A 14322-nucleotide genomic window follows, 5' to 3' on the forward strand; every position below is an offset into this window, starting at 1 on the left:
CTCTTTTGATGGCCTGGATCTCAGTGAAATTACTTGAAGATTTTCTCATGAGGCGTGGCTAAGTTTATCTAGTCGAGGAACAACGGAGGACTTGGTTCTACTAAATTTGTGAGATCGAATTAGTTTTTATTTATTTCCATTATTCACTGGTATTTGTCTATCTTCTGCTTTATGTTTATATGGTTGTTTTATTATTCGATTATCCAGGGCCCGGATTCTAGATTAATTCAATAACCTGAAGCCAATTAGGGTAGTTAAATCCGTAATTGTTTAATTATTCTAAACTGGTGGCAACTGGCATGATTGGGTTTGTGTCAGGGAGATAGACGGGCTAACTTAAAGAGACCCTCGTAGCGTGTTGATTGGTTAGAATTAGGCTCTTCTAATTATTCATGCAATTAGGGAATTGAACTTCTATGGTCGTACCTAGGGTTGTTTCCTGATTAGAGAAATAGTCAACGGTCGTACCTTGGCTATCGACAAATTGAGGAAGAGTTGGTTGTTTATCGCGTGTATGACAACTATAACTAATTTATCAGATAGTAACTGGAATAATCCTTGCATCTGTGATCGAATTAAGTGAACCATCTCCGAAGTTGTCTCTTGGCTAGAGTTCGTCCATTATTATTTTTATTGTGATAATTAGTTATTTGAGTTGTAGTTATTTTATTTTATTTTAATTTATTCCAAATAATTTAGTTACTCTCATTTTCAAAAACCCCCCCCCCATATCTGGAACTTGAGAAGAAATTAAATTATCCCCAGTCCCTGTGGATTCGACCCTGCTTACCGCTATATACAGAATTTATATTTTATTTGAGCAGGTATTTATTATTGCACAGGTTCGACACCTGTCACAAATGTGCGGGTAAATCTGGGCTATATAAGGATGCCTTAATTTACTCTGCAAAAAAAAAAAAAAAGCCAAGGCCTTTCCAAGGTGGAATTGGGTGAACTCAACCCGCATTATTCACTACTCTTTGGACGTCAAGGTGCAAGTGCAACTTTAGATGCGTTTTGATAAAATTGAAATCTGAAATCTAAATTTATTAAATTATTAAATTTAATATATTTAAATACATATCAAAATCACTTTCTGACTTATTTAATTTGCTAGATTGAGAAATCATAGTTGCTACGTACGGATGGAACAACTTTTCTCCGAGGAGACTCCGAGTCCGAGTCTTTCATACACCGACAAAAAGAAGACTTGAAGTCTTCCATTAGATTAGAGACACTTGTAAAAGAGATGGGGCAGGAAGCAATCGATTCTACTAAAAGTTAGTGGTTAAGATTTAATTAAAAAAATATAAAATTTAAATTATATCTTATATATTATTTTTTATATTACATATATAATTTATAAAATTTATAAAATTTTATTATATAATTACACTTATTAAAAATAAATTACACCGCGTATGTATAAAATTACATATTATATATTTTGCATAAAACTGGCACAACAATTTTCGTAACAACCGTTCGGACCGTGTGTCCCCTCGTGACAAAGATGGGTCTAGCGTCGAGTTCCGGTGCTTCTCCTCAGAGACTGGAAAAGCTTTTTGTCTTTTTTTTGAAAAAGAGACTGGAAAAGCTTGCTTTCACCTCTAACTCCGAAATTATATCAAACTGTCAATGATAGGATACAATTAATTAATAATAATATTATTATTATTAAATTCGATCAACGATTTGGTAAGAACAGGAGAAATACAACCGAAGTCTCTCAAAAAAAAAAAAAAAAAAAAATCTCTCAGTATCAAGGGTGCACCTTGCAGACGTATCCAAAAAAGCATGACTAACAAAATGGTTGTGCAATTTCAACAATATATGAAGATCACAAATTAAAGGGGTAAAATGTGGGATAACTTGTAATCCAATTCTAGCTAGAAGCATCTCTCTAGAACAATCTGAGCATGTCTTGGTAAATTTCTAGACAAAAAGTGAAAAGATGTCGAAGTAATTTATCTAGACTAATATACTGGGTACTATGGTGGATTATAGGGTGAAATGCATAATCTATAACCATGAAGTAAAAGTTGAGGTCATTAGTAAGTGGGCTACGCCGAGGAGATCTTGGTTGAATGATTTATGGTTCAAACCCAAGAATTAGAGTCATTTGGCTTCAAATTCCCCTACCCCTCCCTTCTTCTTAAGTTCTATCCTTCTCTGCTGGAAAAAAATTAAAAAAAAAATAAAATTAGCGAATGGACTACTCTATAAATGCAGCACCAAACCGTCAGCACGGTAGCAAGAAAACAGCCAGTTACAGAAAGTAGCAATAGCATTACAAAGCCTTTCATTCTAAATATCCCTGTTGTACCAAATTTCTATTTTCAATAAAAAGTTCCTCTTCGAATCACATTGCCACCCATTCACACAACTATTCGGGGTATCAAATTAAGACCCTCGTACCCAAAATAGACCTTGATGGAGCAAACCTTGGACGTGGTTCAACAGGTCTTGATGGCTGCTCAAGAAAACAACATCGATGCCTTTTATGGGTTACTCGGGCAGGATCCATACATTTTAGATCGCATAGATACAATCCCATTTGTGCAGACACCTTTACACACTGCTGCATCTGCCGGCTCAACTCACTTCGCAAGTGAAGTCCTTCGCTTGAAGCCTTCGTTTGGTAAGAAGCTCAGCCTTGATGGTTTAAGTGCACTGGATCTCGCGTTGCGCGGTGGACATACTCAAACTGTAAGAGGGCTCATCAAGCATGACCCTCAGCTCATTCGTGTCGAAGGAAAAAAAGGCATTACCCCCTTGCACTATGTTTCTGAAGCAGAGGATAGAGCTGATCTCCTGGCTGAGTTTTTGTACAGATGCCCAAAATCCATTGAAGACTTGACAATTGCAGGAGAGAGTGCTGTTCATATTGCTGTTAACAACAGCAACTTGAGAGGCTTCAAGGTACTACTAGGTTGGATGGAAGAAACTGGCAACAAACACATCTTGGAATGGGAAGATGAGAATGGTAATACGGTCTTACACCTTGCAGCATCCAGCAGAAACAATATTGAGGCACGACTCCTGATCCCTTATCTTCATTCTAGTAGTTGGTCTTTATTTTTGACTGTTCATTCTTTTGTATCAATTAGCCTTTTGTTAGGCACAATCCACCTGCTACTTACAAACTCCTAAATAGAAATGTACATCTTCTACCCTTTTTTTGGAATGTTAGGAAGCATGATTTAGATGTACCTAATATACCTTTCCTAATCAGCATCAGCTATTGGTTTCCACCCAAAAAAAAAAATCAACAATTGTTTTCTTAAATTGCATTATACGGGGAATTTTGACTTTGTATCATAATATTATGTCGATTTGGCTCAGGCCGCGAGATTAATTATTAAGCAACGGACGTTTAGGAGGGCTATCAACTGTTGCAACGTGGCGGGTTTAACTGCACTTGATATTGCCTTGGGACATCCAAATGCAGAAGAGCATGGAAGTATTGCAAAAGCTTTGTGTGCTGCAGGTGCAAAAAGATCAACATCCCATTCAAAAACTATAAATTTAGCTGATTATTGTGCTTTGATTCCGGCGAGATCATGGCTGGGACATTTTTCTGCGCCAAATTACAGATTGGTTAAAGTGCCAAATCCTAGAAATCCTAGTATTAATTCCATGTCTGGCGAGAAACGCAGCGCGTTGCTTGTGGTGGCCGTGCTAATCGCAACAGCAACCTATCAAGCTATTTTAAACCCACCTGGAGGACTAGCTTCTGGAAATACTGATATAAGCACCAACTCAACTTCAAACAGCACAGATGCAGGTTACGGGAATCCGCAAGCAGGATCAGCTCCATTGTTGTTATTCCCAAACTTTGGGGTAGGAACAGCCCAAGCGTGGGAACTTCCTTTCATAATTTTTATAACGTTTAACTCAGTCCTTTTTGCGTTGTCACTCCTCACCATTTGTTTTCTAGTTGAAGCAAATGACACTTGGGGTAAATTGCTGAAACCGGCATTAGCGTATTTTAGTATATGCTATGCAATTTCACTGTTGATAATAACACCAGATCTACTATCGGGAGGCGCTGGCGCCGTAGGAATGCTCGTAGTGTTCTGCTGGCCTCGGGGGATGTTGCAAGTATCGTCAGCAACTGCAAGAGTCGTGCGTAATGCAATTCGAGGAGAGACAATAATACCACTCCCAAGGGAAACCAGTAAGACGGGAGGATAGAGGTAATAAGAGTAGGAGAGAAGACGCGTCCGTACAAGGAGAGAGACGAGCAAAATCAGAAGCAAGCAGCTGTGGGGCACATGAGGGATCGGATATGAGTAACTGAGATTAACACCTGATGGTAATTCAGTCAGTCTAAAGAAAAATTGCTCTAGCAGTACATGAATTGCTCTGACAATAATATTAATACCCACCTTTGTATGACCATGTAAGGGCGTCCAGAAAATCATATATTGTTCTTATTTTTCATGTATGATCTCATTCCATGGTTCTCGTTTTTCATGTTGAGTAGGTCTTTTGCCTCACCCTTTGGCTCAGGTGCTCTGGGTGGTGCTGGCCTATTTATGGTTGTATGCTTGGTAAACGTTTGGATTAATTATTTTGGGAGTATTTTTGAAAAATTTTACTGTAGCAGAATTTTTAGAGTATATTTTGGAATATTTAAGAGTAGTACAGTTTTAAAAATATATTTTGGGATATTTTTTAAACATTACAAAAAATTTAAACTATTTTTTAGAGTACTTTTTAAAAATTTTATAGTATTTGAAAAACTAGTTTTTGAAAAATAGAAAGATTCTTTTATTTTTTTCTGTTTTAGCGAAACAAAAGGCAAAAACTATACCACTTGGGATCTTCGGTGACATATTTTGAGTGCCAATCCAATGCCACCTCTAATATTACGCCAAGTGTCCTGTTATTATTTATATTTTAATTTTTTAATAATTCAAATTGGTTTGATTTAATACAAGTTTTCTCTACCATCTAAACCTTTGAACCAAAATTAATGGGCCGATCTAATTCAAATACCATCTTCACTTTTGAGTTAACTACTCACGATCTGGGGAAAAAGAAAAAGAAAACCTCAAGGCGATGAATGCCACCAAAGTCTTTCATCGGTGATTGCTTTGAACAAAGCCAAAAAGAGACAAAGTCCCTGGAAGCTTGTGGCACCGTTGCCCAATAAGCTAAAAGTTAGGAAAAGACCTTGCATCACCACTCTAAAGTTTTGCCTGCGTTTTAATGCCAAGAGGTGACTTTTCTTCCCCTTTCTTGGATAACGAGATTCTCCTCCATATTGCTGTCAAGGACGATTGCTGGAGCGAACATCAGCAAGGGAATTAAAAAGAGATTTTATTACTATCTTCAATTCTAGGTAATTTATATGCCCTATTTTTTTACTTTTGTTTTTATTGTTATTGATTTAACATGAATTATTGTTTATTATTTACAAATAATTTACTATGTATGAATACTTTTGATATTAAAAAAATATTTACTTCATGGGTCATAGTAATTCTTGATCATCTGAAGCAGTGCAAGCCCTCAAAGATTAAAAACCAGCTCCACATAAACCTGGGTTGTTCTCGTTTTGAAATCCTCCAATCAATCGCTTCAAAGCTGCATCCACCCTTAAAAGATCAAAGTGACATCCGTCACCCATAAGTTAAAAATCTGATTGTACATAAATTTTCATAAATCTGATTGCACTATTTTTTTATTTTTGTTTTTATTGTTATTGATTTAACATGAATTATTGTTTATTGTTTTCAAATAATTTACTATGTATGAATACTTTTGATATTGAAAAAATATTTACTGCATGGGTCATAGTAGATTCTTGGTCATGATTCCCCTAAACTGCATAGTAGATTCTTGGTCATAGTAGTTGCATTTGTCCCGAATATGTTGTCCCCTAAAGAATGAAGTTACATTAATGACAGAGGGAGAGTGAAATTCTGTAGGAAAGTATTTAAATAATCATTCAATGGTTCCGAAAGAACAAACTGAGCTGTTGAATACTTTAACCAATTATGGCACTGCAAAATTTTAGAGGTGGCATTGGGTTTTGTAGCCTATGTAATTACTAACAGTAACATCACCTACCTTGTGTTATGCAATTTTTTATTTTCATATTTGAATTCTTCATTTTCATTTCCGTGAAAGTGCAAATCTACATTGAATTGTGAGTTTGGAAAGGTTAAATATTAGTTGAGTGGTCAAATTGACTATTTACATGCTAATTGTGATATACCTGGAAAATAAGTTACTTTGTGGGATTAAAAAATTGTTTATTATTTCAAGAATTCTTATAAATTTTACTAATGTACCAAATTGAAAAAAAATACAAGAAGTAACAATAGCTTTTGTGACTAGTTGCAAGTAGTAGTATAATTAACTTTGTATTGCAATTAACTTTGTGTGAAAGTTTGCAAGATATGGATGCTACGACTTCTATGGAAATTGAGGTATCATCCTGTCGCAAATTGGATTTTGACAAGGTAGATCAAATTATCAATGATGAGGTTTTCACTCCACCAGTTTTAAATGTGATAAAAGATGTAAACAAAATTCATGCATCGATTCCTCCTGAACTACTTCCGAAGATGGGTATGGAATTTGAGAGTGAAGAAGATGCTTATAATTTTTACTTAGCGTATGCAAAGGAAGTTGGTTTTGGAATCAAAAGAAGTAGCTTCCACAAAGATAGCAATGGTAGGCTCGTGGATAGGGTATTTTGTTGTAGTGCTGAAGGAAAACGAGGAAATGATAAAAGAGATCTCAATGTAAGAGCCCCTCGTCCTGAAACACGATTTAATTGTTCGGCAAAGATGAAGGTTAATAGTAGACAAACTGGTAAGTTTCGTATATGTCAGTTGATCATTGAGCATAATCACTATCTTTCAAGTTCCAAACAATATATTGTTCTAACTTTTTTTTTTCTTTTTTAATGTATTATACATCTTTTATTTTTAGGCAAATACAAATGAGGTGAGCATGATAGAATCTTTACAGTATCAACAAAATTATGGCCAACTATGCACTTTCAGTTCCATGAACATGACTAGCTTGCTCAAGGTAAATTATTACTGTTGTGATCATGAATAATTACTTCTTTAAGAAAATATTATGTATCGTCTATTTGTATTCATCCATTTATTTATGTGTTCAATTTTTTTTTGTGATGCAAATCTAACCATAGGCACAAGAATTACATGGTTTCGGAGGAGCAAAAATAAATCAGTTCGAATTGAATGACAAATCTTGTACTATGGGACAAAAAGTTGGAGCTGATTGCAATGAAGAGGTATGCAATTGTCCGCATAGATTGAGCGAGTGAACAAAATGTTGACCAGAGGGGTTGGTGCGGAACCCATTCAGCCACGGAACCCATTCAGCCACTTTGGTGCATTAGAAATCCCGGCATGTGCAACATAGTTTGGCCATATGCAGGAAGTTGCGCAATATTCTGTGTGCAATATTCATTATGGTTATCCCCTGATTCCTCTGTTTTGTATTACTTTGAGGCTGCTTTGCTATCTGGATTTGGGAACTGATCTTTAGTGCTTGGATTATGTCTCTCCGAACTATAGTCCACCACTATACTTTATTACATATATGAACTCCATATCTTTACAACAATCCCACAATTCTTGAAGCAGATTTCATTTTTAGCGTATCTCATTATATAGAAAAATTCAAAACAACAAACATAAGTTCAACATCAGTTGCAACATAACTTGTCACTTATCACCATTAGCTATAAAACTTTTTATTTGCTCCTTTTCATCTTGCCTTGAATGAGCAACAAGCTTATCTTCATTCAGTACTATGTACAAAGTTGTCAACTTCAACCTAGTACTTAAATTGAAAAATAGCAGCAGATAGTGATGAATGAGGGTGTCAACCCAAATTTAAGCTAGAGAACAAGAACCACAGGAATTTGAACCTAAATCATAAATTCAAAAGTGTACAAGCAGAAACAGAGAAAGTAGAAAGTCAAACAGCATTTCAAATCTATTGGTTATAGACTGGACAAGGAATAAATAGCGTACCAATCAGGGATTCCAACTATTATTTTTGTGAAACAGCTATGCTGCTAGTGCCCAAGCGTGGTATGATTTCTAACAGAAAAGTGCAACCAAGCATGCAGTACATACTGGAGAATAAAGAAGTGCACCTGCACACAAACCATTTCCTCACTATCCTTTGGCTAATCCTATGGCTAAAACTATCATTTGATGGGCCAACCACATTCAATGGATCATCATCAGCAGACGGCGCTGCTGTCCCACCATTTGCCTAAAGAAGATCTTTGTCTTTGACGGGCCTGAATTAGTTGATCCATCACCAAATCCTTCAGCAGTTAGGAGCCATTTCCATATTTTGCCATCATCAGATATGGATATCATATTTGTCTTTGAGATAACGAGAGATTCATCACAAAAATCAAAGGGATTATTAAAATCCATTTCATGTTGAGCTGTGTACATCAGAGCAAAGCTTGCTGATATTTTGGAGGGTGGAATCTGTTTGGGAGACCACAACTGCAAGAATTGGAGGACAAGGAACCGGTGTTCCGACTGAGGGCATCAATTCTTCCATCAGACACATGATGTGCACCTGCTCTCCTCTGTGATATTACAGTATTAAAGTAAGTACATTCCCTAAAGTCCAGCAAACTCAATTATACATGTGCAGCTCATCAAATACATGACAAAGATAGTGACATTATTTGAAATTCAAAGGTTTCAGCCGCCGCAAACAAGGAAAATAAATAGAACACATACAACAAAGAACAAAATACTAAATTAGAGCAAACCCTATCCAGAACTAAGGCATTCAAAAATGAAATGGATACAACATGAAAAATAGCAAGCAAATAAAGAAAAATAAGGATGAAGACAATGGCATATTTAATTCAATAAGTCACGAAAATGTTAGAGAAAATATATCATCCAACACGGAGAGGTGAACCAAGGGCTAAAGGCATCCATGGTCTTTAAGGTTCATGGCTCACCCACACCTTGTTTACTGATCCCTCAACAAACACATGTACTAATTTTGTTTATCCATGCAAGAGGACTTAATGAATGTAATCTTTATGTAAGATTTAAAGTTAGCAGGAGAGAGCGTAAGTTGACTTCAACAGTGAAAGGACCAGTGTAATGCAACCCAAATATCATGCAAAAATAGTTTAGAGATAATGTTCGTAATCATGTGGTAACGAGAATAATACCTCTTTATCCATATCCACGGTTCTAAATTTGTCCCATTCTCCTATATTTGTCATGCTAAATGGGGACAGTGGCACATCATCACCTGTAAGATGAAGCTAGATCAGAAATATTTACAAATTCAGGCCATACTGAATAGTAAGGAAGTTACACCAAGATGACTGCTAACAAATTAAAACTGCGAAAACATATGTATTAAACAACTGATACAAATCATGACAAAGCTGCTTCCAGAGGGTTGTCTCCTACCCCAAGGCGGTGGAGCAAACAAGCCTCTAATTTCTTCTGCATTTAGACGAGGAACGAGCTCCATTAAAAGGCGATCATTTAACCATCTTCGAGATCTCCGGTTGCTGACCTGCAACAATTTGAGAAAAATCAGGAGGAATATAGCTAAGCAGGGCTGCAATTGAACGTTCACATTTTATGAATCTGATGGCCGAAATGATAGAAACAGAGTGGAATCAATGATTACATCATTTCAAGCATACCATTGACCGTTCAAATTTGCCATGAGATTTGAATCCTAAATTTAGAAAGATTCATGACTAGCTGCACGTCCTAGACATCCATTCCATTAGATAATCAGATAAAAACATTAAACCAATTTTATCACCTGCAGTGCAATCTAACAGTCTTGAAGATAAATAATAACCTACAAATGCAAGTTGCTACTGCAAACTTAGCCATAACTATTGTTAGTAACTAGTAACTGAAGAACAACAGTATCCAAGCTAGAGATAATAGGGGAAAGATAAAATCTTGCTAAAAGCGTAGAAGAAAAAATGAGAACTTGGGAAGTTACTTTTCCAGTCAAGCTCTCCAGGAACTCGATCTTTTTCTCAATATCCGTTCCTCTGCACTTCTCATTTTCTCCTGCAATTATCCCCTATAGAAAAATCAGTGATTTTTCCCAAAAGTCCCAAAAGTATATAATACATCCCGGAAACAGAATAATGTCTGTCGGGAAGACCCAGGGAATCAAGAAAATCTAGATCAGCAAGATTTATACTGGACCAGAAAATAATTTACAAATATCCTAATATCCAAAGCTATTTAAAAACTTGCTTTAACTGGTTCAGACGATTAAAAAGAAACCCAAAAAAAAAAACCCAATAAACTGGCAGCTGACAAAATGGAAAAAGAATGATGGAAATCGTAGGACCTTTGGGGTCATCAAAGAGGGACTGCCATAAGAGAAGATCTTCTTCTCTCTGCAAAATCTGAGGGGTCGCCATAATTGATAGAGAAAACTAGGTAAATGAATTTGAGATCTTGAGGTTCATCGTCTTGAGGTTTTCTTTTTCTTTTTCCCCAGATCGTGAGTAGTTAACTCAAAAGTGATGGTATTTGAATTAAACCGGCCCATTAATTTTGGTTCAAAGATTTAGATGGCAGAGAAAATTTGTATTAAATCAAATCAATTTGAATTATTAAAAAATTAAAATATAAATAATAACAGAACACTTAGCATAATATTAGAGGTGGCATTGGATTGGCATTCAAAATATGTGACCGAGGATCCGAGTGAAACTATACATGTTGAAAGGACAAATAGTAGACAGGACAGATGTGCTTACCATGTTGAGGTATTGTTTCAATAATTTCAGAGGCGTTGCAGCAAAGGACTATTCTTAAAACTATTGGTTTCAAAAGCATCGCAGAGTTATATATACCACAAGCATTGTTTAGAAGTTCAAATGTCCTTGAATTTTAAAGATGTCGAATTCTAGCAAAGTTTGAAGGACACGAGCTTCCCAAACTTCACTATATATATATTGTTCACTAATTTTAATGAGACCGAATGATTAATAACTAAAAGAAGAAGATCATATATGAACAACAATAAATTTCATGCAACTTTCATTGATTTCCAGTAACATTAAGTAAAATTTCCCATCAAATTTACTCACTATATTAATACTATATATTCTTTTTATGTGGGTAAAATTGACGCACAATGTGGTGGGATCAATACATTAGTCTATAATCTAGCAAGATTAACCTGATGTGAATACAATCTAGCAACATCAATACATAACTATGGGGATTCATACAAGTAGGTATCGTAATTAAAAGATTTATGGAAATTAATTAAAGTTACCATTAAACAATCTCTCTTCAACCAATTAATTGACTCATGCCTCGATGGTGCAATTTTTTGCCATTAAACCAAAAACGAAAATGTGAAGGTTATTTTGCATGGCTATCGTTGGCGCATCGTGTCAAGTTAATAATTGTGGCAACTGAATCGATTAGGATGTCTCCAAAGATTTAAATACTTGGCCTTGTAGGATTATGGTGGGTATTACCAAATCATTGAATTAGATCCACTGATAATAGAGGCTGAACAATTTTATTACACTCGAGGTGTATACAGTGACAACACTCACAAAATAAATTTAAGCTTCCTACTTATACTAGTCAACATCCAACAATTATCTTCATTTTCCTTTTCTTATTTAATGCCCAATTACTAGAAAATCCAGTGAAATTTATGAGCAAATCTGGCTCGAGAAACAAGTATGGCCCAAGGGCCTACAATTCCCACGTTCTATTAAAGCTACTTTACTTTGCTATCTCTACAGCCACAAATACATAAGATAGGCCTTTAGTTTAGAGTAGTAGTAAAAAATTATTGCTAACAATTTTACTGTGGCTTGCAATATTTTACCAAAAGACAATGTTGTACTATTTTAACACTCCCTCTCAACATTGACTTTTCTCATAGTCATTCCGAACATCTCTCAAAATTTCACAAATTTGGAAGGATTTAAACTTTTTTGTGAATATATCTACAACTTGGTTATATGTGTTGACATACTTCAAGTTAACTTCTCCTTGCAACGTCTTCTCTCGAACAAAGTGATAGTAGAGTTCAACATGCTTTGTCCTTGCATGGAAAATTGGATTTTCAGCCGAGCGAGTAGCTAACTGATTGTCATAGTATAATTGAATCGAGTGATCAATTGTTCGTGTAAATTCTTTATAAGTTGCATTAACCACGTACTTTCTTGTGCTGTTAAAGCTGCTGCTTTATACTACTTATGTATTGGATAATGACATTGTCGGCTCTCTTACTACATTAAAAATTGTGGCAGATCTAAGGTTGAGCATATAACCTGTGGTTGACCTCCTTGTGTCATGATTACTGGCATAGTTTGAATCATAATATCCAGTTACTTTGCATGTTTGCCCTTTCTTGTACAATAGATCATAGTCTTTTTTTTTTTTTTCGAAACGATAGATGATTGTATTACTAGACAAAAGCTGTACAAGTGCGAGCAAAGGCTCGATTGAACTTTACAAGTAGCAATGCTACCACTAAGGAAACCAATGTTCCTCATCAAAAATAATGCCCAAGGCATGAATGCTAAGCTTGGAGCTTAGTTGAGTCTTATCCTTTTTAATTAAACAAAAGGAGCACAAAGGAAACAGCTCTCTCAAATGAACAATGTCATCCACAACAGTAGCTAATCTAATGTCACCTACGCTGTTTGTGCGAATTTGACTGAGAAGTTGTGGGTTTTGCACTTGGAACTGCACTTCCCTGATGTGTGTCCGGACTGGCATAGAGCCAATCTTACACATGGCCAGCTTAAGTGCATTAGCATCATCCAGCAGTGCTGAACCAGAACTTCTTGCTCGAAGTGCCCACCCTCTGTGTAATCCTTGATCAGGCTGCTTAGTAACAATTCCAATACCCATGTTGTGATTGTTCATGGTCGAAGTTGCCCCTACCGTCACTTCCAGTGTCCCAAATGCTGAATGTAACTGCGGTATGGGTGCTTGGAGGGTTGCTGTTTCGTTTGTACTCATTCCACATTCCTTTGTATCAAGTTCTACCAATTCTAACCATTCCTGATGCGCCCTCTGTACTATCTTCCAAGGCTGTTTTTCCTTACCATTGAATTCCATTTCATTCCATACAATAGATCATAGTCAATGGTCCATTTAATGTATCTCAAAATCCAACTCACAGCTTCCAAGTATGTTTTTTTTTTTATTTTGCATGAATCTACTCAGAGCCCAATTGCATATGATATGTCATGTATAGTCAAAGTGAAATAGATTAAATTATCTACCAACTATCTATATATGATAACATCATTAAGGTCTTTGCCCTATAGAACAATATCTGGCATTGACCTCTGTTCGAGTTGGAGTGTGTATCCTTATTTGCCAAGGACTTTTGCTCTTTTCTAGCTTGTTGGTTTTGGGCAGATCTCTCCTGTATCTTTTCTTCTAACTCCTGCGAATACGGCAACAGTAATGCCTGTAATGACCACCACAATTATGCCTCATTATATATCACATTTCGTGAGGCATAGCGTTTTCCAGTTGTAGGGTCAGAACAATTTCAGCCTTTTTGTTAATTATGATAGCCCATGAATATACAACGAATGGCTTTCTTATCAAACTTGGTTCAGAGATGATACGGCACAAACACATATCAAACATATCCAAATACTCTAAAATGAGTAACATGAGGTTTAACATACCCAAGCTTCTCGATTGAAGAGATACAATCCAACTTAGGCTGAGATAGTCTATTGGTCACATTGACTGCCGCAATTCTAGCCTTTTTGTTAATTATTATAGCCCATGAATAAACAATGCATGGCTTTCTTATCAAATTTGGTTCAGAGATGATATGGTACAAACACATAACAAACATACCCAAATATTTTAAAGTGAGCAACATTGCATTTAACATTCCATAACTTCTATATTAGAGATATAAAATCCAACTTAGGTTAAATTAGTCTAGTGGTCACATTGAATACCATTTTCATACACTCAACCAAAAAATGTGGAGGCACATTTTTGGCATGTAGCATACTTTTGCAAATCTCTGTGAGATGCCTATTCTTCTGCTCAACTACTCCAATTTTGCTGAGGTGCACCAGGAAAGGTCAGCTGCCACCTTATCTTGCATTCTTGCAAGAATCTGGTGAACTCATTTGATGTCTATTCACCTCATTGTCTATGTGTAGACACCATATCTTTCTGCCTATTTCTTTCTAGATCTTCTCCTTGAACTCTATAACTTTGTTCAAGGCTTCTGACTTTTCCTTCATAAAGTCACTCCAAACACATCTAGAAAAAT

The 14322-nt window shown here is 36.0% G+C and overlaps 2 protein-coding genes and 1 long non-coding RNA gene across 4 annotated transcripts; 2 read left to right on the top strand and 1 right to left on the bottom strand.

The window, feature by feature from the left end:
- Positions 1 to 2242: 2242 nt before the first annotated feature.
- On the top strand, positions 2243 to 4598 carry LOC113704327 (ankyrin repeat-containing protein BDA1). The gene is made up of 2 exons (XM_027226156.2): positions 2243 to 3033; positions 3346 to 4598. The coding sequence occupies exons 1-2, from the start codon at positions 2434 to 2436 to the stop codon at positions 4195 to 4197; spliced, it is 1452 nt and encodes a 483-aa protein (XP_027081957.1). The 5' UTR covers positions 2243 to 2433; the 3' UTR covers positions 4198 to 4598.
- A 796-nt stretch (positions 4599 to 5394) lies between these two features.
- Positions 5395 to 7617, top strand: LOC113689369 (uncharacterized). The gene is made up of 3 exons (XR_003448186.2): positions 5395 to 6831; positions 6952 to 7053; positions 7178 to 7617. It is a non-coding gene; the product is annotated as an uncharacterized lncRNA (long non-coding RNA).
- A 278-nt stretch (positions 7618 to 7895) lies between these two features.
- On the bottom strand, positions 7896 to 10533 carry LOC113704319 (uncharacterized). 2 transcript variants are annotated; one of them, XM_027226144.2, is made up of 5 exons: positions 10378 to 10533; positions 10018 to 10088; positions 9462 to 9570; positions 9215 to 9297; positions 7896 to 8608 (listed from the first exon to the last, which is right to left on the bottom strand). In XM_027226144.2, exons 1-5 carry the CDS (start codon positions 10448 to 10450, stop codon positions 8468 to 8470), a joined length of 477 nt encoding a protein of 158 aa, XP_027081945.1. In that variant the 5' UTR covers positions 10451 to 10533; the 3' UTR covers positions 7896 to 8467. The 2 variants fall into 2 exon arrangements, with proteins under 2 accessions (XP_027081945.1, XP_071912246.1); XM_072056145.1 differs by having other exon boundaries at positions 10018 to 10101; positions 10378 to 10500.
- Between the last annotated feature and the right edge of the window lie 3789 nt (positions 10534 to 14322).

The sequence above is a fragment of the Coffea arabica genome, chromosome 1e, assembly GCF_036785885.1.
Source record: "Coffea arabica cultivar ET-39 chromosome 1e, Coffea Arabica ET-39 HiFi, whole genome shotgun sequence".
NCBI lineage: Eukaryota > Viridiplantae > Streptophyta > Magnoliopsida > Gentianales > Rubiaceae > Coffea > Coffea arabica.

What these genes read in the sequence shown, in the direction of transcription:
- LOC113704327 (XM_027226156.2), top strand. Translation starts at nt 2,434, where the DNA reads ATGGAGCAAACCTTGGACGTGGTTCAACAGGTCTTGATGGCTGCTCAA. An exon ending in CCAGCAGAAACAATATTGAG is followed by an intron (nt 3,034 to 3,345) that starts GCACGACTCCTG and finishes GATTTGGCTCAG; the next exon opens with GCCGCGAGATTAATTATTAA.
- LOC113704319 (XM_027226144.2), bottom strand. Translation starts at nt 10,450, where the DNA reads ATGGCGACCCCTCAGATTTTGCAGAGAGAAGAAGATCTTCTCTTATGG. An exon ending in CCTCTTTGATGACCCCAAAG is followed by an intron (nt 10,089 to 10,377) that starts GTCCTACGATTT and finishes GGATAATTGCAG; the next exon opens with GAGAAAATGAGAAGTGCAGA. An exon ending in GTTTGCTCCACCGCCTTGGG is followed by an intron (nt 9,298 to 9,461) that starts GTAGGAGACAAC and finishes TTCATCTTACAG; the next exon opens with GTGATGATGTGCCACTGTCC.